General features: G+C 36.9%; 1 protein-coding gene across 9 annotated transcripts in view; it reads left to right on the top strand.

Annotated features, from left to right (window-relative positions):
- LOC133520104 (polypyrimidine tract-binding protein 2) overlaps positions 1-26,292 on the top strand; it is a 673,469-nt gene that overhangs the window by 617,530 nt on the left and 29,647 nt on the right. For 8 of the 9 annotated variants that reach the window (XM_061854416.1, XM_061854421.1, XM_061854419.1 and 5 more), the window contains 4 exons: positions 3,099-3,245; positions 9,871-10,017; positions 24,212-24,331; positions 25,315-25,441. In XM_061854416.1, the coding sequence (XP_061710400.1) occupies positions 3,099-3,245; positions 9,871-10,017; positions 24,212-24,331; positions 25,315-25,441 (541 nt within the window). The remainder of the gene's footprint in view (positions 1-3,098; positions 3,246-9,870; positions 10,018-24,211; positions 24,332-25,314; positions 25,442-26,292) is intronic. The other variant, XM_061854414.1, reaches the window with a different exon arrangement.

The raw sequence follows: 26,292 nt of genomic DNA, 5'->3' as shown, positions 1-26,292 counted from the left end.
CCCGGTCACGGGGAAAATCGACCGATTCCGAGATCTCCAGGAAAATGTCACACGAGCTCTTTTTTCTATCCCACCGACCCAGACAAGATTTAATATTTATGGATGAAATGTGAGACGGGGCGAATGATTTAAAGTGCCTGATGTGGAAATTGTTCCGCAGATTTTCTGACCCAGCGAAGTAATGTCTTTCTTTACGTTTTACGTACCACTTGTTTTCTTTCGCTCCCATGTCTAGTGAAATACCAAATCGTACCCTCTCGGTAGGCAAGCGTTCCCCGATTTACTTTCTTCCCTTTTGCAAGCCTGCTTGCGAAATATTCTTTATTTGTTTACTTACGGCGATTTGGTTCCTTTGATGTCGATTGTCACAGGATTTCGAAAGTATAAACAAAAATATTATGCCTGTGTCAACCTTTTTGCTAAATATTATCTTAGATATTGTATTATAAAACATAATGATGTTCATTTTCTTCTTTATTATTCTTTGAATATTGAGAACCGTTTATATAGATAGACAAATAAAAACTGTATTCTTTTCATTATTATACGGCTCTAATGCCGACATTATTAGTTTAAAATATATTTTAAATTTAAAAGAAAATTGAAACATGCACAAATAGTTGAAATATACATGTATGTTCTTTATTCGTTAGGAATTTAAGACAATGTATTGTCTTTTTCCTAATTCCTAACGAATAAAAAAATAACAAAGTATGAAAACGGAAGCCCTGTGATGATGCGAAGAATAGGCGCTGGCTCAGCATAAAGATGGTGAGGTGATGGATGCTAGTGGTATTTTATAAAACTATTGTTGTAAAGTGTTGTGTACCATAGCGTATAAGTTGTCTCTAAATTGTACAGCGATTTGGTTTAGACTGTCAGACTGTATAAATTTTGTTGGAATAAATAAAAAATAAAAAAATAAAGCTGCGCTGGTATTCTGCCAGAACCTATAAGAGTAGTGACGCTAAAGATGCTGCACAGAATAAACTACATGCCAATTTACACTGCTAGGTATCTACTACCTAGCTTGAGTGTCAATATCAGCTTTATATCTATAAAGCCAATATTGACACTCAAATTTAACACAATAGAGCAAATAGCTTATAGAGCTTTTATTTCGAGAGGTCAAATTGCAATGGTTAGATCAAATCATAAGTCATAACATAGGTACAAAACTCTTAACGTTTGTACAAAACAAAAACTCAAAACGAACTATGGAGCGCTTGAACTTTACTCAGTGCTTAGCCGAGCCGGCTCACTTCGGCTGAACTTAACAATGTCGAACTAATAGGCATTAGACTCATTTGTTACACCTCCACGCTTCGCCGCTTGCCAAAGACGAGCCCAAAAAACCGAATAGATAGTTCACAACTTCGACGCCGAACTTCGGCTGAGGAGGTTTCTTTGGGACGTCTCGTATTTATTTTAGATTTAATCTTTTACGTATATTGTTTAATATTGACTTAGCGAAAAGATGGTAATTTATTTGTTTGTGCATAAATTAAAACAAATATAGAGAAATAGCATAATGTAGGAAAATGTATGAGGTCCATCTAAAAAACTTGAAACGCTCGATAATATACCTTTCTTTTCTCATTTTTATGATACAGGCCCTGTTTTTCTTTGATTATTTACCTTAACCAATCTATAGGTTTATCCCTAATGTCAGGTAGACGATATGAATCATATAACAAGGGCACAGTATACCTTTAAGCAAGCTTTTTACTTTGACCACTGTAAGTTCACTTCTAAAGGTGGGATGCCACCAGGGCACCTGAAAGAGCCGTACACTAATGGAATCCCGCCTTAATACCTCCTGTTATAGATTGTAACTCTCATTTTTTAGAACATCTGTTTTCACTCCATTGTTCTAACCTAATCCATTATTAAAGGTAACAGAGTAAATGATTCATTTTCTTACATCGCAAAAAAGCTCTTTGCTTAATTTCAGCTTAACCACTCTAATAACTGTAATACAATTTCAACTTCAAGCCTCAATTGTCAATGTCTCAATAATAACGCAGTCTTTTTACGTAAAGTCAAGTATCGTGATATTTATTCCCATTGTTAAATGTAATAGAGTAAATGATTGATTTTCTTACGTCGATAAAAAGCTCTTGCGTAATTTCAGCTAAACCACCCTAATAACCGTAACACAATTTCGACTTCAAGCCTCAATTGTCAATGCCTCGGTAATAACGCAGTCTTTTTTACGTAAAGTGAAGTGTCGCGATATATTCGGGCGCGGGCCCGTAATCAAAAGCCTCTCCGGGGAACAATGGCGCCCACATCGGGGTCGCCCCGATAAGCCTCGACAATTATACTACATCGACTTTTCAATTATCCAACCGGCTCTTCCCGCGAACAATGCTAGCTTTATTTATGTACTTACATTAAAACGGTCATTTCTGCGCCATTTAGACGCGCTCGCTTCGACGTTCCCCATTAGCGGGGATCTTCGTGTGTTCTTTTGAATGTACTGCGTTAAAATGAAGATTGGGATGTTTTCACTCTCAATTTAGAAAAAAGGTAGCTAACGACCTATTAAAATATACCTGCTAAATTATATAGCTATAGCACTAAAATCAACACTGTAATAGTAGATAATGAAGTAGGTGTTGTTAGTGTCCATAAGAACATGAGCGCTAACGTCTACAAGTCTGTTAACTTTTTATCATTATAGTACGTACTTATAGAACTATAATCGCGAGCAATATAATATATTGCATTGCTTGAGCAGTAAGCACGTTCTTTGTTTCGGTTTAAATACGAGATAAGGTTTTGATGACATTACATATATGATGATATACATTCGTATATGATGGTCTTATTTGTCTTCGTGATGGCCTGATAATGACAGTGTCCGTCTCTTTCAATCGCGTGGTATTAAAAAGTGAAACTTATTTTATCCAATAAAACATACCATGTAGGTAGACTTTTGACACCGTCCAATACCGAATAGACAGAAGCATTATCTAGCTTTTATCGTGCGTTAACCGCAATCAGATTGGGCAGGCCGCCAACAATACATAGGTGGAGCTGTAGCAGATAAGAACCGAAATCAGTGAATTAACAAACTTCCTCTTTGTCCGCAGGTGAAACTGGAACAGAATGTGGGCAAGCCGTCGCGCGTCATCCACATACGAAACATACCCAACGAGACGACAGAGGCCGAGATCATTCAGCTCGGCCTGCCCTTCGGCCGAGTCACCAACGTGCTCGTCCTCAAAGGAAAGAATCAGGTTAGTTTCAAAGGTTAAAGCATTAAGATTCCAATAAAAAAAGCTTGAAAAACTGCATAGATTACGACACTAGAAGAAGAAGATTGGAATTTAAGATAGCGAAATGGTTTTACTGTCCTCTGGTCTTTGCATGTATAGTAAATAAGTTTAATTCAATTAAAGTATAAGACCTTAAAAGGACCCGGGTACGTCCTGAAACTACGTCCAAAAGAGAGGTATGGGCATTGTGAATGTCATCTTGCTTTGTGTGGTATGGCACAGCCAGTGGATGTCATTCCAGATCTAGAGCAGAGCCCAACTGGGGAAATACCTCCACCTTACAGAAAACAGCAGCCAAATAACACTAGACCCTACTCATAGTGTTGTGTTCCTGCCGGTGAGTAAGGTTGCCAGAGCACATCGAGGGGGGGGGGGGGGGTTAGGGTCGGCAACGCGCATGTAACTCCTCTGGAGTTGCAGGCGTACATAAGCACGGAGACTGCTTACCATCAGGTGGGCCGTATGCTACCGACGTAGTATTAAAAAAAAAAGTATTATATGGCGCTAACAGCATTATTATTACGTCAATAAAAAAATATTATTATTTCATACAAAAATTACACAAAACTCATAGCTGTATCAGTCAGGGGAAGAGTCCAACATCTCGGTTTCGGAAGCCCGACGCATGCCTTACCTCTAAGCTACCGTTTCTCGAAAGCCTTTAAATGGCAACGTTGCCGGAAAAAACGCTGATATCCCCAACACTTGACAGCATTTTTTGCGCTCACAAAACTTAAGCAAATTCCAAACACGCGAATATTCTACCACTTGAAGCCCTCAAACTATTGAGAAGTTTTTGCGATGAATGGCGGACGCAAGTCAGCGGCCGCGGACAAAAGAACGTACCAACTCCAACCCTAATTTGAACCGTATGTTAAAAACAAAAGAACTCGCGCGCCACTAATTACATCTTCCATCTTTTATAAAAATGAAAACTGGTCCCTTGACTACATGAGGGTTCGCTTGTTGGTCTGGGAGTATTATACCTAAGTTTATTTAATGTCAGGTTCATGATATGGCAAAGCTAAAGTTCCATTTAGATGGTTGCATGCAAATTTTCGTTACATTGCGGTATTCGATCGATCAACTGAATTCATTGTACTCTGTAGTTAGCAATGTATCGAATATTGCATGCAAATTCCCGAATGGCTTTAGCTTTTGAAAGCAATACTTTAGACTGACCGTAGTGACTGTTATACATGAAATGGTCATATTCAAATGTAGGCTCTTATATTAGTAAGACAATTCCTCTTAAGTTCTGGCACAGGCAAAAACCAGCGTGTGATCCGTTGCTATGTTAAGATTTAAGTCGATTGAGATCAAGTTGTAAAGCATTTGCAGGATGTCCATTCAGGAATGCCTTAAAGTAAATGTAAACTGGAAATATAAAACACATAGTCATTGAAAACAGTCCGAATTCAAGTCTCCGTCCAATAATATTTCTATGCTCGCTAACCTACTTAACATCGGACGCCTATAGTCGTACCTACAAAAACCTAAGTAGGTAGCACAATAGTCGCCGGCCTATTTGCGGAGAGCCAGCCACTTGTTGTGCATCCGCTCGCCCCACATATCGGGCTGGAGAGCCTGTTACGTCCACAAGCTAATTTATGTGGTTTTTTTATTATGAGAGAATAATAGGAAAGTTTTCTTTGTTTTCTTTCTTCTTCTAGTTCAACAATCATATAAATTTGGATTTATATAAATATAAGATAATTTATTGGTGCTAGCAAGATAGCGAGTATTTAGTAATATGAAATCATGATGGGGTTTTTTGTTTTTAATTTTAAATGCCGCCACGCACGTTATAATCCTCCTATTACAGCAAAAATCGTTATAACTTTAAGTTATAATATAATTTTCGTAGCAATTACTATAACAACCTTATAACTGCTGCTACGAAACACGACGCCTGCTACGAATCGGCCTACACTACACGTAGTCGTTTGTTACGTGTAGTGCGTAGCACGGCGCTTCTCGAGCAGACAGACGTAGCGTATTGCAACATTCATAAACAAATCGAAGCGGCATTGGAACTTTAAGTCTGTCGATATTTGACATAAATTCTCGCAGTTTATCTTACTGGTCCCAATATATAGGTAAATACAAGCGAAGTAGACAAGACGAGCAAAAAAACGGATCAAAGTTTGTGTGAAAAGTCGCCTGTTTCTCCTTATTTTCGGACGACCTTAGGTCTTTTGTACACTTGTCATTGCAATTTTGCTCCTGTAAAATTTAGCACTCTTCTGCTATGTTTTTTTTAGTATCCCTTTAATCTAAAAATACAATACAACAATCCTCAATATAAGCCTGCCTGGCCTGGTCAAGATTAATCACGCACACAACAGCAGATATTATCGTCGCCCCAGTAATTAGACATTGTCGTACAATGACGACACGTCATCAGCCTCAGTTAATTTAGTATTCCTTGTACAATACGGACAAGAACACAATTAGTCTTGAGGGCCTTGCCGGCGAAATATAGTACGGATACGTGCCCGGCTGCTCGTTTTGTATGAAAAATTAATGCTGGTAAATAAGCGAGTGTAGTTTGGGTCAGTGTGCTTTTGTAATTGTATTGCAAGAAGGCAAAATCAAAACCTAAGATTTAATTTCAGTATACACGTAAAAGTTAACTAAAAGCTTTTGAAATGGGCCGAGAGATATATGTAAATTCTGTCGGAATATAGGTTTATGTCAATGTTTTTTTAAATACTACAATTAGAATGAACCAGAGTTTTCATGCCCTTATTGAGAATTTGAAGTTACGCCACAGTCATATAATATTCAAGAAAAATGGCCAATTTCACGTCTATGTCGCAAAACTATTTTCAGTGTAACTAAATACCGCTTTTGTACTCAAGTAGGACTATGTTCGAAACAGAATGTTTTTTTTTCACAGATGACACTAAATACATTTTTGAGTCGACCCCGGACGAGATTGCATCTCAAATCATATTCGGAGGAAATTAAGGGAAGGGGACATCTGAAATAAATTTCAATTTGGGTCGAGAGGGGCTCAATGAATATCCTTTATCGAAGTTTTAACTTTCAATTTAATAAAGGTGACATTTCATTACAATATCAGATGTACAAGATCGATGCTCGTTAGGTTTTGGGAACGTTTTGTCATCGGAGACGTGAAAGCGTGTTACATTTATTTGTCACGTAGAGCGATATCCAGAATATAATATTCCAATGTAAAGTTAATAATGTTTTGTCATTACTTGTAGTTAAGGTCGCTCGTAGTTAGGTATATACTTTCGAGCGAAATGCAGGAAAATTAATCAAAAATACATTAAAGTAATATAAAAAGCACATAAGTATTCTCAATGGCATTCTCAGCGCCACTTGCACCGTCCCAATCTGGGGTTAATCGGTTAAGCTGTTAACCCAGTATCAAATTGTACAGGTAACCATGGTAACTCTAGGTTTAACCGGTCAACCCCGGGTTAGTGGGATGGTGCAAGTAGCTCTCGTAAACTATGGAACCCAGATACATAGTCGAAATCTTCGAAGAACTTTGAATTTTGTGTTGAGTAAAAAAATAGGGACACAGTTAAACTGGTCCTTGTAACGCGATGCATCCGATGAATATTGTGAGTAACAGCCTTCTGATCTCTAGCTACGAGTGTCCAAGCCTGTTTAAGACGACATCCGACTGGTTTTACGGCATGTTTTACGTCGCGACAGCCACAAGACGACGTGAAATTTACGATTTCCCGGTGACAAATTAAAAACGAGTTAGTTTACAGCCGTGAGATAAAATAATAAAAAAGGAAAGCTATTACAGGAAAAGGACGCGACAATGTTATCCCCGCTAATAAATAGCTTGTATGACATCCGCCTCGTATCCGCGTGAGGGAAAACAATCTTTCTCGTTTCAAAAGAAACGGGCGAATACATTTTTTCGACCACTGACAGAGTAAGTTTATGCAGGTATTTCTTTGTACACAAAAGCAGTTCAATAATCTATAAGTTCGAATCAATTGTAGAAGTTAGAAACGAATGAGTAACATTCGGAATCACCCACAGACAAAATAGCACGAAGAAAAGAATTCTAAATTTAAAATTACACTGACAGTTTCGTGTCTGTATACGACTTGTATGTGTGGCATCTCAATATTCAATATATATACTGGATGATATACATATCGTTGAAATACTGAAAACGACAGGCATTGCCAATATTTGCGGAAGAGAAAATGTTTAAGGTGTGGGTGGAACAACAACAAATTGTGGACTATACGGTGACTTGGAGCCATGCCAAAGGCCCACCTAAGGAATGTCGTAGCGTTATAACTCGTCCGTCTTCACTTTTACAAACTTTCTGACATCTTCACAATAAAAATCAATATGAGTCAACGATTATCTACTTTGGTACTCAATTTTAACAAACGACCATTAATATTTAGGTAGGAGAAGCTTTGTGGCTCATACTTATTAAACCCTTGAGACATAGCTTGACTGCATTTTAATCCATTAGCCTACCTGTACTTACGGTCAATGAATCAGAATACAGCTGTAAAACCCTCACAAGGCTTGCTCCGTGTCCTACGTCACTTGAAGCTAATCAATTTCAAGCGCACTCCTGTACCGAACTTTGATACTTTGATGGTTTCAGAGGTTTATTCGAAAAGAGTATCGTAGTTGACGTTAATCGAAGCTCTGAGGGTCCGATGACAAAGGCGATATCAGTGGAGAGGTGGGCAAACAGCGCAAGTGGGCGCGGACAATCGCCTCCACTCTGTGTGATTAAACCCGAAGAGCCGTTGACATTATTTTACGAGTATGATCGACCCGCGCGTGACAAAGTGATAATGGGAATTGATTGATACACAAACATTTATGGAGGGTTTGCGTCGTTTTTACATGAAATTGGTTGATTCATGCGTTAGTAGATGAATGAGTTTTATGCGTAATTAAAATAGTAGTAAAAATATGTAGCAAAACTTTATTAATTACTTTTGGTCTCGATAATATTTGCATGTTTCTCCGTTCGCACCTATGTAGTATGTCACTCATGTCAGCAGTTATTCTGGTTACTTCGTCTGCTGTTACTTCAAAGCACAGGAGCCCGTTCCTGATTCTATACTTGTGATTCTGAGGTCCATTTTCTCATCTCTCACGCACGAGATTTGGCATTGTCCTTTGTTTAAGCCCACTGTTCACATGCATATTGATGACAATGATGATTGTGTAAAGAAAGGCACAGTTTAGGCAATAAAGTATGAAACGAAAGTATGAACGAGAGATTGTACATGGGTGCTGGTTCATTGAAAATATCTATAATGAAATCACCCCTTGTACCTATGTTCTGTTTTTATACAGAAAAACACCAAGGCTCGAAATACCTCTACTTCTTTATAGCACCCTGAACGTGGACTGATAAATAAAACACCGCCGCTCGGCTTTATTTTCGAACAGTCAAAACACTCGTTAGTACAATACATTTTTAGTAGATGTTGTAAAATTATTTAAACTACAGTCAACATCCCTATTTCTCGCGCTTGCTTTGCGTGTTTGTTTTTAAATTAGCATCACACAAATATTCTATTTAGTCTGCGGTCTGCTGCGGCCGGTAGCGGTGTATTTTGCACATTGGTCAGCCGTATTCAAATGCCAAAAGCAGGATTCTGTGGTCGTGAATGGGCCAGGTGAAATAGAGCACGGGCAGCACTGTCGAAATTAATACAACGGCTTCTGTACCTAGTATATAAGTGAAATGCTTGAGTTTACTGTTGCTGATGTTTGCTAAATTGTGCACAACTCTAATGATGCTCGGTGGAGCAACGGAACGAAAGGTGTTCCGTGTTGAGATTTAAGATTTCTGGTCTGGGGAATCTTATGACGTTTAGTAAATTATGAATTATGCTAATGATGTTGCTTCATCAGTTAGCGTTCTGTTATAACGAGCACAATTGTGTCCCACTGCTGGGCAAAGGCCTCCCCCCTCTTCTTCCACTCATCCCAGTAGCGTTCTGTTACTAATGCATTTATAAAAACAAGGCCAACTAGAGAACACAGACCAGAACAGCATATTAAATAATTGATAAACCCGTAACATAAAAAAAAATCTCGCAAGTTTTAAGTAATGAAGACAAAGAACTTAAACATTTAGTTACAGTCGCCTACGATAATCGTTTCATTGGGCTCATTGAATTAGATGATGCAAGATATTTTTGTTCAGTTTATTTTGCCACAATATTATTTGCTTCTGGTACAATGATATAAATTTTCCTACTCATCATATGGATGGGAACTGTGCATTTTCATTTTAATTCTCATATTACGTAAATACGAGTATTCAGGTCACGTCATATTTTACGAATTAGAACTGCATCACAAGGAGTATGGGTAAATACATACCGGAAGGTTATAGTTTTTTAAACGTTTTATTTGCTAACATAATTTAACTTAGTAGCCAAGGTGACAAACGTTAATCTTCCTCCTTCCTCCTTTTCGATTTGCGTTACGATCAACGATTGTCACCTTGGTTATGATATAATATGCCCCATGTACTTTATGTAATCTATCCTTACATTCTTCATATATCGGTATTATAAATATCTTCATATTGTCGCAGGCCTTCCTCGAGATGGCGGAGGAGATATCCGCGGTGGCGATGGTGGCGTACTTCGGCGGGTGCGTGGCACAGCTGCGCGGGCGCGCCGTCTACGTGCAGTTTTCCAACCACAAGGAGCTCAAGACGGACCAGACGCACAGTAACGCCGTAAGTTATATGTCTATTCGGGAATAGATGATATGATATGGTGTTGGTGGTTTACAAATATATTTTCGGGGATTCCTAATAATTTTGCATCGAAACTGGGACAAGGCTTTTTCGGTTTTTTTCACAATATCCAAGAAAACTTAGGTTTATTTATTCCTTGGGAAGTCCTGCTATATGTATAGTAGGATGATGGGAGATGGTAATCTCAGATACTCTCATCATTCTATTTGCAGTTGGCCCTATCCACAAAAATTAATAGCAAAGAGCTGTAATATTTAAAGCCAAGGCACGCTTAGTTGAGCTACGCCGTAGCCCGTAGTACATTTTTTTCTCATACTAGCGATGGTATAGTTGTTCTACCAATTGCAACTACAAATGGGAGTGGTAGTACACTTTGTCTAAAACGGATTAAATTAACTATAACTATAATTTCTATATAATTATTCAACATTATTGTTCCCAGTAAGCTATAAATACAATTAATCAATACAACAACAAACGTAGGTACATTTATCTCCACGTTCGAAAATCAGCACTCCAGCTAATTAGCAAAGATTATCATTTGATTTGGAAATTGCGTACTCGCATACGTAATTGAAAACGTTGAATCCGGCTCAAAACGTACATCGTTACTAATGACGTAACGATAGTTCAATTAGCCCTATTACAACTACAAGCGGATTATCGTACGCCACGCGATCGAGCATTAAGGCCGACGCGACGGTACCAATTGGGAAATTTAACCCCCAGGCTATGGCCTGCAGCCGACCTGTTAATTTAATCTTTGTTCGGGACATCAAGGACCCACAATTTAGATAACAGTATTCAATAAGCTTGTACAGTTCGCCGCAGATGTGTCTGTATCTACGGATATATGGGAACGTGGCCTACGCGAGAGTGATCATACAAAATACTGATGTCATTTTTTCTGTTATGTAACTTGTTCCTCAAAATGTCGCAACTTTCCGAGATAACATCAGAGCACATCTAACTGTACTAAATGTAATCTTCCGCTTCTACTTAAAATAAATTTAAGTATCAGTTTTATTTTTCTAAAAGGACGTTACACCAACAAAGCATAGCTATAAGATTGAATCTATTAATCATTGGCATATTACATATATAAGCAAATTACAAACGAAGATCGTGTTTGAGGACGAACCGTAATCCTAAAGGTCTTGCTAATCGTGGCACTTTATAACCGCCTTTAAAAAAAAAGGAGGTTCTCAGTTTGACCCTATGTTTGTATGTATGTATGTTTGTCTGCGATTCTCTCGTTATAAATTAGATTTGACGCCTTGATACCGACAAGTGGAGTCCGCCATGTTACAATTTCACAAATACATAATAACTGACAAATACATACAGTAATAGAGAATGTCACAGTTTCAACGCGAGACTTGTATCCCTATAAAATGAAATCTGAATTGTTACCCTTCTGATAAATGTGGCCAAGTGTACGGGCTTCGAACTCCGAGCGACGCTGTTCGGATTTGATTGAGTTACCAAACTATGACTGTTGTCTGTCTATCCGCCCCTGATAATACAAACGTGAGCGCCTCGAGTTCGTCCTACACATATCAGATTTGGTTCATAAATATCCCTTAGAATTTAGTTTTTACTCCGCACAGTTTACAACTGTTGGTTTCTACTCTAGTAGATCGTTCGGAAACTAAATTAGATACTAGTTATTAATAACCTTCATGACTTATGGTGTTATTCATAAATGCGCTACAAACCTCATCCAGCTATTAATCGTTTCTCTTAATCTGACATTTAGACTTATTTATTGTAAGAAAGTGTTAAAATATAAATTAACTATGTAAGTAGGTTATTTGCGTTGAGACTTACAATCCTACTGTACTTATAAACTATGAAAATTCTGGCTTAGATGTTGTCTAATTAATCGTACATTACGATACAAGTGTGTTACGTTGGTCAGCACACAAGGCTACATTGTGCGCGCGAGCTGGAAGCGAGCGCGAAACAATAAAGCCGATGTGTGTAATGACGAACGCACACGCTTTTCATACGACGTTTTACAACACACTTGTGAGGAAGAAAAACTGATACATTAATCAAATTTTAATTGTTAAAACAATAAAAGTACAATTTTCAAAGTGGTGGTTTCCACTTATAACATGGAATAATTTCACCAACGCAAACTGGGCTTGCGGTATAAGTATATACACCAATTTATTGAAGTTAAAAGTACATTTTCCGAGAAACACTATGCGTTTTTACTGGTTTTGCATTGTACTAATTAGTATTTCTCCCAGCGTCAAATTTATTTGTTCTTGTACAATACTTGAAATTGATATTTTCGTCAATATTCAAACTAAAAACTTGCGAAATACCGAAAATGGCGCGTTCTTTTTTTTCGCGTGATCTCAGTGCGCAGTGGATATTTTTGTATTTATAACCGATAAATTTAGGCCAAATCTATTTTTTTATATTTATTCTTTAATTTAATTTACAAGAGAATGTGATCTATAAATTATGTTAGTCGAGATAAAACCTCTTTGAACCATTTGGTTGGTTTAAAAAAACCAATTCGACCTATTAAGAAGGCTCCATTTCTTTGCATATTATTAGCAATCAGTTACCTTCTTAACTCAGTCGGATTATCATACATTACACATAAGTAATATAATGTAATGAAAAAGCGTGTTTAAAATCTAGGAATATGAGCCTAAAAGCGGTTCAATAAGTTCCACGTTGGAATAGTACATTACGAGACAAGTGCTAAGTAATAAGAAATTCGCACCGAGCGGCGATAAATTAAAACACGACCGAAGGGAGTTAATAAAAACCTATTCGCACATGTATCGTACAACGTTTTACAGTATACATATATGGCCATTTAACATATTCGACATAGTTATGTACTGTACTAATTACCGTACTAGTTAGGTACCTTATTTCAAATTCCTACTAAATAATAAAAACTGGTGCCCGTTTTTAAATAAAGCTTTTTTTTATAAAGCGTTGGTAGCCTAGAGGTAATGACGTGTGACTTATAGTACAGTTCGTAAAGTCAGCATCAAAACTTTTCGGAAAATATCGTGATGAAACCGTTTATTAGTCAGACTAATCCCAATAAGGCCTTCCCCTCTGGCATGGAGGGTCGATAGATTTCGCTTACTTAAAAACTAGTGCCTGAGCCAATTGGCATGATGATAGTAACAAAGAATCATGGCAATAATGGCTTCAAAGACACATATATGTTCATATGATTAAAAAAAATTGGCCCAATTTTAGTATAAAGATTAGGATTTTCAATTAAATAAAAGTGCAAAATTCTCCAGTCGGCCATTTTGACTGAAACACCAATCAGATGCGAGCCGAACCGTGACGTCATCACTCCATGACATATTTCTTTGAGCAACCTCATTGACCGTAATCCACGTCCACACCGAAAGAGTTTGGATGTTCAAAATATTTATATATTTTTTTATTTCACTATTAAACATTTAATACGTACAAAAGTTAATATTACACGATATAAAGAAAATAATTATTTGTTACTAGATAAATAAAATGCTAAATAATACGTTATTTCACTAAAAAAACTTTTTTTAATTATTTGGCAGAATCATTGCCATGTTAGCTGTCGTAAATAGAAAAAAATAAAAATTAAAAAGTAAAACCGCTGCCGGTTATTTTAACTCAACATTTACATGTATCTAAATAATTAATATTAGATTACAACCGTGTGAGAATTATTATATAAAATGAGTTATTGTGATTATATTTTGCAATTATCATTGCTAATCGTAAAATATAGTGCTGAATTAACAATATCATTCAGGTTCAAGGGACAATTTATAACTGTAAGTATCTAAAGTAATATATTCGTATGTGAAGTACTCATATAAACAATATCTACCACCCTACCACCAAATAAACCACAAACGGATGCAAGGCGTATTCACGTGAGGTTTAAAGTATGCTATAAAAAAATTAAATTATTTATGTTAAAACTTATGCCTATATCTGAAGTATTATGTTTTTCGGAACCAATGCAAGTGTACCGACTATAAAAGGTATTTAAAAATTAGTCACCATGCCAATTCCTGTGATTAGTTGCCAACCGAACCTAGACCCCCCTAAGCCGAGGCAAAAAACCTGGAACGCCAGGAAGATGATATGTTTTTTTTTCTTAATAATATAAACAGTAAATCCATTATAAGGCTTAACAGTGTTAAATCTTTTAGTCTCATAGTATTGTACCAACAGCAATATATTTTTATTAGCCCACCGGCCATAATTGGTATGGGCTTACACCGCGCAAAACTAATAATATTTTACAATAGTGATGGGCCCTCAATTTGTTAGCCTCATCCGCCACCACAATGGGATGGGAGATCAATATTTTCGGTAACAAAACACCCCACGGCAGGATTAATTAAGACGCTTAATTAGTTTCATTTACCCACGAAACCTATCAAAAACAACCCTCGGCTTCTGACGCTTGATTATTTCAGTAGGAAATGCTTTTTACCTGAATGAAGCCTGTGCCAATCACGAAAATGCAGGCGGTTTGTTTATTCAACGTTGCCTTATTATTATATGAGGACGGTTTTGATCCTCAAGTCTGCGGGGTAATCCCTCACAATAAACATTGGCCGATTTTCAACAAAATACAGGAATAAACTGGTTCACAAATTTATATACATACGTTTATATAACCGCAGCCCAAATTGCTGTGTATTGGTGTCGCATTAAATATACTTTAAAGCATTATTATATTTACTCATTATATTTATTATACACGGTGTTTTTTTAAAGTTCGTTCCTGAGCTTAAATTTAGTAACTTTCTCAAGAAACCAGTATTCTAATTAACTCGATTTTGGAGATAATCAATGATTTATATTTATCTGATAAGGCCCCTACGAGCGTGTACACTTGCCTCAAGGCCTGTTTACATATTGACTAGTGTTTAGTATGAGTTAATACATTTGCTACTAAACGCAAGTAGGTAGGTAGGTCATTGATATGTCATAGTTTTCAATTGTTTGGTGGATTTGAATATAACAACCCAGTTAATTAAATTTAAGGAAAAGTAAACTATGTCATTCAATTTCTTTAAACGTACTTAGCCATACCTCGAAGTTAACGGAGTTTAAATAAAACAACGTGTATAATGTGATTTTTGTTACGCTTACGATATCGTTGTGGTATATACCACCAGCATCACTGTATGACCAATTGATCGCGTATCATAACTGATGCACTGCACTATCCAAAAAGACAAGCAGTAGTTAACCTAACCTTATTAGTGGTAACACAAGCCATAAATTAATGAAATACCTATACCAGCTTACAGGCAATACATAACACGTTGCCCTAGATTAATTAAAATAACACCAATTAGGACAAAGACTTGATCGTCGTTAGACAATATTGTCACACGCAAATTATTAGGCATTATGATAGTATAATAGATTGTTTGTTCTGATTGCCAACAGCAAACAACCATCAACATGTGGCTAATTAATGTAATGATTAATTCTAAATAGATACGTGTGTCTATTTGATCGGCCCGTTTACACACCTTTCAATTCATCATTCAGTTTGCGATACAATAGTTTGTGATTCTATGATAGGAACAAAGGACGGCGAAATGCCAAGTGGAAAGGACTGAAGGATGATATGAAAACGGGATAATACTAGGTTATTATGTTATGACGTTATAAACTATGATGGCTGCAAGATTATTTGGCGATAAATTACAACTGGTAAATAGGGTTGTAATATTATGAATTCCTGATTTAGGAATAACCAATAAATGTTGCTTGCTTCGATATTTATAGTATTTTAGTTGCTATTTATATATGTTTATATTAAAACTAAAGTATATTCATGTTTAAGATTTAATTAGATCACAATCAACCACATTATTGGTTATCCTGTTAGTCTGCGGTCCTCCTTTATTATTATTTCAGCTATTTGAATTGAAACACAATAATACGAAATCGCTTTGGAATACGTAATTATTGTTAATGTATTTATAATATTATAGAAGTGTATTTGCACTAGCTTTAAATAAATAAAAATTTCATACCTGCTGCGGACAAGATAGGAATTTTCCAAGAACTTGTTAAACATCTACGGAAAAAAAATCATTCAGGGCCTTCAACTGCCACCCTTGTTCTTTATAGGGAATTAATCCTCACAGCGATACTAAGGGTTTGAAACCAGTGAAGCATTGACTCAAATAATTGCGACTATGATTTGACGCGTGTCTTCCTTCCGACCCGTTCGCTCCCTGGCCGCGTATTCTGATTCATATACGAGTGCGAGCATCCAGTTCTTGAATAAACCAGTGAAAATGACCTCGGCATAGGTTAAAAAATAATGTACGCGGAGAGCGCACATCGACTTGCTTGTGGTTGGTGAGCAATTGAAATGAAACCTGCTTAGTAATGACGACTCGACTGGGGCACTCGTCTCGATGTCGTTACACCATTATCAATGTTCTATTTCCCTCTCCGTTCCGATGCTTTGTATATTATGCCGATATACTTCAGGTTATATATCTATGTAGTCATGAGCGTTGGGAGGAGCTTGCTGGAAGGAGGTCTTCTTGGCGTTCTACCATCCATAAGGGTGTCAAAACATTCGAAGATAACCGCCTCACTAGCCTAGACATGAAACGCCAGTTACGGAAAGAGAGACCTAAGCCCTCCTACGTGTACACGTTCAACGCAGCTGGCCAACTTTATTGTCACGCGTGCAATAGAGTATTTAAGAGCAAGTTCGGCCTGGCCAGCCACATTAGGGCTCATGCTAGACAACGTCCATAATGTGTTTATTTGGGGTCGCCGTCATCGAAAACGATGAGGAGGACTAATATATATATATATGTAGTCATAGATACACGATTTTTGTAGTCAGTTTATTCGTAAGATCTATTTTTATATATTTCGCCTTTAGTCGATGAATTAGTTTCTGTTGGTTCACCTGTATTTAAAACGTCTATTTTCGTTTCGTTTAACTCCCTTTAACTTTTCTCATGAATGATATCGAATTAAAAAGGTAAATTTAATTTTTTGTGTCATTTAGAAAGTTCTTCAACTGCCAAAGTTTCGGAATCGAAAGTGAAATTCAACATAACCCACTTCGTTACACGCTAAAACTCATTGATAAACCTTAATTAAAGGATTAGGACACTAATTACGGCCTTAATATTTCTACTGTTTTAAAAATATATTATTTATCACTGACGCCGCGCTAAGCAACCATTTGAAACGTTTTTCTTTAGAATTAAAAGTGGTTAACTAAATTTGAATCATGAGGTTGTATTATATAAGTAAAGTATATTAGGTACACCGTCTTAAACTCCGTAGCATAATTTAGAAGAGTCTTTGTCACAATTTGGGGATGTCATTGTATTCGTGCACTATTAAAACTTATAATGAGGGTCGCACAATAAACTGATAGGCATCGTTATGGCGGTTGTTCCTCAAACCGATTGCAAAGAATCTTACATAACCCAAACTTTGAACACAACACACGTCTTTACAAAACACGTTCCTGGCCTGAATCATTAGTATTGAACGAGCTTATTAATGCGCTGTTTGAATCTAGCCTATAATAATAATAAGATGATGCGAATCTCGGGAAAGCAAAGAAGGACAAGCCAAGTAAGTACCTAGACTTGGCTCACGAGATAACCGCTATGTGGGATGTTGTTTCGATTAACATACTTTCTAATATTTAATCTCATCGATTTTTTTTGTTCGTTTTTGAAACTCTTAGTTAAGTTGCAGAATCTGTTAAACTCTTTATATAATACATTTTTGTCCGTACTTAGTAAGTCTCGATGCATTTTCAAAGAGCGCTTTAAATGCAGTGCTTTGATCAATCATCCGGTGTGAAAGGTTTTTGTGGTGCTTGAATAGAACTCGCTAAGAGCGAGCGAAGTTATTTTGTGGCGCCGACGTCGCCAGAACATCTGCCTCTGGTCGCCTGAAGGATTGCGGCCAACAAATAAGACCTTTTAAATTATTTCAGAAGCAGCCTGCCATACTTTTAAAGATGAGCTTTCAATTTGAAAATATACTCCAAATTCTGTCTAAGCTTTTAGATGCAAAGAAGCGCAGACAGACATGCATTAGGATATTGTCAGTGCATGCGTATTGACAAAAATCCACTTTGATTCAAAGCCCGGTGCAAATAACAAAGGGGTTATTACTTCCAAAAGCCATCGGTTCCTGTCTTGCAAAACAAAACATACGCAAGAAAATGTGACACAGAAAAAATAAGAAGAACGGAGGGGCAACTCAACGCGAATTTGTACGGCAGCCTTTGCCGTCGGCGCCAGGCTTAGCATGACATGGTTAAAGCCTTATTTTTGTGTGGCCTGCCCGCTTGTCAGCCCGGCGCGGGGCACAAAGCCATGTGGAAATATAGGATCAAAGAGTGCCGCGCCCCCCCTATCGTTATGACCTTCTCACCATATTTCATTCGACGGTTTTTGACTATAATAAATAAATGTGTTTTTCACGCGCTCTCTTTACAAAATGAGAAGATTAGGGTAGGTATGTTTCGTTACATCTAATTATTTTAAAACGCTTTTTTTATAAAGTTGATTAATATTAAAAACACATCTGCATCACAAATCTATGTTAACAGGATATTTAAATTTTCGGCCACATTGATCAGACCTACAAAGATAATAATTTTACATTTTTGGTATTTAACATCTTGCCCTAGATTGCTCTATTATATAATGAAATCGACTACTATACAAAGTATCAGCTTAAAACAGAAATATTGGTTGTGTTTAAATATCAGAATCTTACTTCAAAAACTTCTTCTATTTACTAAGCGCCACTTGCACCGTCCCACTAACCTGAGGTTAACCGATTAAACCAGTGTCAAATTGTGCAGGTTGCCATGGTAACTCCAGGTTTAATCGGTTAACCCCAGGTTAGTGGGATGGTGCAAGTGGCCCTCAATATTACATCAAGTACAGCAATTTGTAGGTAATTGATAGAATTAATTTTTCTTTCGATTAATATAGATCGTGTAATTTAAGAAGTCGCGTGCGTTGACTCGTATTGTCATATTATTAAAGGTTAGATTTGACAAATCTATGCGTCATCGTGGATGACATGTACTATACTTGACAGCGCATCAAAAAGATTCAGGTAACATCTTGGGATGGTCTCAATCAATTTCTGATTAACTGTCACTGAAGTCAAAGTAATTCTCAAGAGTATTCAGTACCCTAAATATCGGCTCCGAACGTGGCTTGCGTAAGAGCAAATCCCATCTAATCAATAAGAGCATGTCTATTATTAGCAATATCCAAAGACACAACAGACCAAAAAGACAAGCTTCAAGGAAGTTTGTTTTCAACTGTGTGTTTCACAAACATCTGCTGGATTATGACCATGAATAATTCTCTCAATGCATATGCAGTAATATGTATGTTTATCTCTGCCTACGTCTAAGAAAGTCTGTTAAATAAATACTGAGAGATAACGCTCAATCTAAACTGTTGCAGATAAAACCTTGAAATTTTAAACATTCTTGAACTATTGTAGTGCTTCACTGGGAAAGGATTCAACCCCAAGGGGGTTAAAATGAGGTTGAAAGTGTTTGATGACCTCTACACTGACGAATTCGCGGGCGCAGGCTAGTTATAGATCGTGCCATTCACGACGACGCGTGCCTTAACTAGTAATATCATATTATAAAGGTAAGATTTGACAAATCTGCGCGTCATCGTGGATGACACGAACTGTACTTAGCAATACCCCGAAGTTAACGAAGTTCAAAAAAACATCGTGTATAGTAGTTACGTCCTTCCGGTGACTTAGTCCGTCCATAAATCGTCTAACTAAACTAGACACCATACAAGTGTTAGTATTTTTAAGTGTTTATACAAGTACTTAAGCAAAAAACAGACCAAATTTGCTCCTGGATGTTCTTCGCTATGTTACTGCACTGGTAGGTAGTTGAGACATGAATTGGCTAGAAGTGAATGTCCCAGACATAGTTCGCCATTTGTATTTACCTAATAAAGTGATTCGCTTCTATTTACAATCCAATACCAACTAAATTAACATGAGTAAGCGTTAAATAAGTTTGCAATAATTAATTAGATCCATTAGAAAATCGACGCTCCATTTACCGTTGTTCATTGATTTTGTTATCTAAACAAAGCATTTACCGCAATGTTGACTGAATATACAGAACATAGGGGTAAATACTCGTATGTGTTAAACGATAGATAGATAAACCATTTATTCGGTTGCCACAATACACACATATAAACAAATAAATAAATAAATAAATATTATAGGACATTATTACACAAATTGACTAAGTTCCACAGTAAGCTCAATAAAACAAAAAACCCTAGAAAAACACGCTTTCGTGTTCAAAGTCCATTACGTGACCTTTCCCACAAGTGCAAACACGACTATAATACGATATTCCATCATGGAATGCCAGTGCCTATCTTCCGGCTTCATCATCAGACCTTGAAACCTAATCGTGGTCAAAGTTCATTACAAGACTTTTCTAACAAATCCAAACACAGCTGTGATACGATGTTCCATCATGAAGTTTCAGTTCATATCTTCCGGCTCCATCATCAGATCACTTCGACAGTATCATATTATTGTATTGTCATCAGAACTACATACAGCTGCCAATTTTCATGACGCTACGATCCTTGGAAGATGGTTAAATTAGTTACCTTAGATTCCATTACATATACCGACCTAATAAAAGCGTGTTAAAAATAATAATAAAAACAATAGCAATACCAAAATAAAAATAAAGTAAAGAACAAAAAGCATCAATAAAAGGTTTGCTGTGTTCGTTGCAGCAAATCAAAAGAATTGTCGCTCAGTAATACGAGTACGCTTCACTCTTTCGGCTGCTAGAACCCAGATCACGAACAGATTATCGATATACCAAAAAAATATAAATATCAAAAAATATTAGTGGTTTGCCTATTAAATAATAAGTGTCGTAGTATGGAATATGTAGAAGTGTGGTGCTTGTTGGTGTATATTATTATATCAGATATGGAGTAGAAAACGGCCTACAATAAGATTCATCAATTCATAGGATCTTTTAGAACATGGCTTGTTTTCGATTTCGTTTCACCGTCGATACAAACATGTCACAGACTAATGCCGTTAGACTTCTTAGAATAAAGAACTTGCAAGAACAAAAATGATACACCACAAGCAAGCACCACTCAATTGCACGCTGCACTTGTTAGGTATATATGCTGTTATTTTTTACTATGTTGTTACGTTTTCTTGGATATTAGTGCCACCTAATTCTAGTTTTAGTTCTAGTTTTACTTTTAGTCTTACCAGGCTTCACAACTTCGTGACTTCAAGCTGAGTGAAGAGTGAAGACCTAACTATTAGCGCAATTTTCTGTTCCTTTAAATATGATTTTGTGTATTATGATTTATGTTCTGTATCTTATTTTAACTTAACTTGTACACTTACTACAAGGTTGTAGTAAGTATATCTTACTAGTAGTAGTAGTAGTCTTATAGGTATAAGAGCAGATATTTAGTTCCGAAACTCAAATTCAAACATTACTATTGCAACAGAAGCACAATCTAAACGATTGACAGCGTTAAAAAACTACGCATGGTGCATTTTTCCACTGTTTATTTTACTTACTTACTTCACTGGCTCAGTGACCCAAACAGGATCTTGGCCTCTGACACAAGAGAGCGCCACTCTGCCCTATCCTGCGCCACTTCACGCCAGTTGAGTATTCCGAGAGCGAACAGGTCTTTTAGGACTTCGTCACTTCTGTTTATTATAATTTGTTAAAAATATGTGATTCATTATTCATAACATGATAACTTCATACAAACAACGTTCACGAACGTGTTTCTAAATCTAATTGTATGTGCGTATTTTACGCTTCGTCTAGTAGGGAGTGATGAATGAAATCCTCGGTCAATGTTATCTCTGAGTCCGGAACAAGCGACCGCGTACGTAAGATAACTCCTGTATTAAGTTTCATTATACCCGGAGTTATGAAAGGTTACCCGACATGTTTATTTTTGCTACGTGACGGTAAATACAACGCCTGTACTATTACACTGATATCCAGAATTATGAAGAGTGAACTGCGCAATTAGAAAAAAATACTTATACAGTAAATATGGTGCTACTTTACCGCCCCAGTGCGGTAACTAGCACTATACGTGCGTATGTCTAAAATTTAAAGGGCCATATATACTGTAAAATGTTGTACAATATATGTGCGAAAAGGTAACTTTTCCTACTTTCCTAGTTTTCGGACTTGTATCGTAATGTAGGTACTATTACAGTACATATTGTGCTACTTTACCGCCCTCTGCGGTAATTAACAATGTACGTGCCTATGTCGAAAATTTAAAGGGCCATATGTACATACTGTAAAACGTTATACGATACACATACGAATAGGTAATTCGCACTTCCTACTTTTCGCACGCGTATCGTAATGTACTATTTAAACAGAACAGAACAAAAATATGATTGAGAAGGTTATTTTTCTATTTACGGCTTATTCGAACTTTAAGATACGTCAAACATTTGCTAAAGATACGACATGGATTAGATATGTCAGTGTCGTTTTTTCAAATAAAGACGTCAGTTTTGACACTGACATATCCGATCCATATCGTATCTTTAGGAAATGTTTGACGTATCTTAATAGTTCGGATCGGGCCGTTTGTCGTATCCTGCATGAGACCCGAGGGACGTGACGACTTTGGGCACTCTTCACCAATGCTCTCCAAGCCGCTCTTGGGCTCACTCTGCTGCTCTGTTGGTTGGTGGCATTGACCGCCGGCATCATCGGCGGGACAGCAATATAATTTTGCTCTTGCAATATATATGTCACGTAAAATTGTAAATACTCGTCAGTTTATAATCTTGCTAGTTACATTATAAACTGAGGGTAGTTAGATCACAAATTAACCTAACCTACGTTAGATTATAAACTAACGGGTGCACAATCTTACGGTGTCATATACAAGGTGACCAAAAAATATGTGCATTCCCGTTGCCAGGGAGTTTTTGGGATTATACTGAGCAACTCTTACTATGGGACAAGCCCAGAAATCGCAACCTCCCTGCACTGAATGCACATATTTTGTGGCCACCGTGTATAAGAAATGGCCGGTCAATGTACGAAATTCTTCGTTCTTAGCGTCCTTACTTTAGTGGAACAGTTGTGAACGTCTCGAAAAAAATACACCTTAAATATCTTAAACATTGTTTGAATTAAAGATGCGAAACATTACAGAACTTAAATATACAAGTCACAATGTTACGAAAATGATACTGAAAGTTAAATAAAGGACATACTCCCTAGCAAAATAAATATTTAAATAGCAATTCTGTACTAAACGCAACGTTCCATTTATTTAAATATACTGAATATAAACTAGCAATTGGGTTTGACAGTTTAATTAATACTAACCACTAATTTTGTAATAAATTCACGTCTGTTTAAATAGTTCGCACTGGAAGTATATTATGTATTATGAATATGCTCTAATGCACAAATCGCATATTAACTTGAAACGCTTCATTCTAAATTATGGCAAGGGCGAGAGGGGCGAATGATATCAATACGGGATCAAATTGACACAAATCTGTAAATTCAAATCGGCCTCCGGCAAAGCTAACCTTTACAAGCGATTTGTGCTATATAATATTGAAAAAATACTGCTACGGGCTACGCCGTAGCACATGTAGCGTTGCTTGGCAGTGATGAAGCTTACATCTCATTCCAATATGATACTGATCTGCCATTGTCAAAAGTGACAGTTATCAGTGTACGTTCGAATTGGCCTGTAACTTGTAACAGTAACATGGTTCAAATATTATTCCGAAGTCAGTAAACGTTTGAATAGGCCTGAAAGCCAAACGTAAGGGTTAGGTATAAATAATTATATCATTCGATGTTTTTATGTACAGTTACTATGCCTACATGTTGAAATTATATGTTAGGTACGTTCCGCCAGAATAGAGATTAACGAGAGTTTTGCGGTTTTGAATCGAATCGTTTTAAAGAAAGTCATCGTTTACTTTATGTTTAACTGGTTTCTAAAAAAAGAGAAAATCATAAACAAAAATATACATGATCGGGTAAATATTATGTCTTGTGCATAACCAAAGTAAGATTTGTTCATTGTTCCAGTCGGCGTCGGCGCAGGCGGCACTACAGGCCGCGCAGGTGATCTCCAACAGCGCGGGCGCGGCGCTCGTGGCCGGCGCCGGCGCTGCGCTGCAGCCCGCCAATGGCGGCACTGAAATACAGGTCTTTCTTGTTTTTGTTTTGACATACGGTCTCATTATCAAAATGATTATTTTTTATGAAACACAATGTATTTTCTAATCTTTCTAAAATGTTTCAATGGCATAATAAATGTATGTCACTTTATTGCACATAAACAAGTATAGAAAGAAACAAGTACATATGGAAAGGCGAACTTATCCCTTAAAGAGATCTCTTCCAGCTAATCCTTGAAAAAATGAGAGAAGAACAAACACTAAAAGGCGAAGGAGACCCAAATAAGAACATATAACAATATTAAAATTTTGGAGAAATAAAGTAGGACGTTAGTAACAAATTAATCTAATGACTTAAAAGCTATTCGAATCGACTTTCAGTAAAAGCTAAAGGCCATTCTGTCGTTCAGATATTCTGTAATTAAACGTAACTGGAACGTATAATTCCACGACACACACCGTGCCTAACGATTACACTTAATTACTTGCCCATACTAAAGCTGATTACGTGGAATGGGCCGAATCCCTAGCCGATGCTCGAGAGCCCGAGCATTCAGTGCACAAAGACGGGCTCGCACAATAAGGCACAGGGCTCAGTCCCAAGGCAGCATACCTGAATATTACTTGGACGTTATTGTTTCTAGCCTACGCGTCTACACTCAAGGCGCTATACAGCATTCAACGCGTATCGACTGTTTTAGAGAACAGATTAATAGTGTCGGGGGATTATAGTTAGATAATATTTTTTTGTTATTCTGTATGATTGAACAGTTTCTTGCATTTTATTGTGTTCTTATTCTTTTAACAGAACATTTGTTATCTTAGTCAAACGGAACTGAAACTTGATATTCCGAACGAAAAAGCTAAAATTTTAAAATCAAAGTTTACTGCTCCGTAATTGTACATAAATCTTAAAATTCAAATAAATATCCAACATGCACTTACGTTTGTGCTCCATGAACTATTACATTTTCATGAGTTTCCTTGAATAACTAATATTGTTGTCAACAGGGTGGCCCCAACACAGTGTTGCGAGTTATCATAGAACACATGCTCTACCCCATCGTGCTCGACGTGTTGTACTCCATCTTCCAGCGATACGGAAAGGTGCTCAAAATTGTCACCTTCACCAAAAACAGTAAGTGTCACCGTACAAAACGTACTTCAGTTCATTACTAATTCCAGTCCAACTGTAGATTTGTTCAACGTCAAATAAACTCCTAAAACCGGCACTGGTTTTAAATACTGAATTTAAGCAAAAAATTCACTCGCACACTACCCTAAAACAAGTACCAACACGACCGCGTTTTCCCGGAATGTTTGGTATGTAGATTCGGGTTGCTTCTACAATTTGTTTTACAGGCACCGAACTCTGTTTACCATTCAATTTGTTAATCGGCAACAGCTTTACAAATATGAATAGGTAATTCAATTATACCCTTAATTAACTAAGAACAATGTTTTTGAAACTGAAAATCAGCGCTTTACAGCCTGTATTTTTAACGGCGTAGCTTCAACATGCAAAACAAACTAAATAGATGATATTCCGAATCAAACAAACCAATCAGGATTACTTTAATCACCGACTCGTTTTTACCTATTAATAACCGAATGGAGTTTAATCTTTTAAATTAAATTTTGCTTGGATTATAATAGTGATAGATTTACGAAACATAACACAGGTCCAAAATCCAAGGGCGCAATCCGTTTAAAATTTAAATCGTACCCTCATGCATATCCTAAATAAATCCGGCGGCACACGGGCAGGTAGGATAGTACATATTTGATAAGGCCCCCGTGGCTGCGGACGGCCCGAATGCTCACTCTCGGCTAATTATTATATACCTAGTTAAGAAGCTTATTTCAACTACATTTCGATCTTCAAGCCTGGTGTGACATTTTCAAACCTAATAACATTAACAATAAGACCTTTATCGAGTGAATCTATAATAATTTGAGCGAAACATTTGGAGTAGAATACAGTATTCA

This window comes from Cydia pomonella, chromosome 7 (assembly GCF_033807575.1).
Source record: "Cydia pomonella isolate Wapato2018A chromosome 7, ilCydPomo1, whole genome shotgun sequence".
NCBI lineage: Eukaryota > Metazoa > Arthropoda > Insecta > Lepidoptera > Tortricidae > Cydia > Cydia pomonella.
Note: the sequence above shows the minus strand (reverse complement) of the source record. Positions and strands in the feature narration are given on the sequence as shown.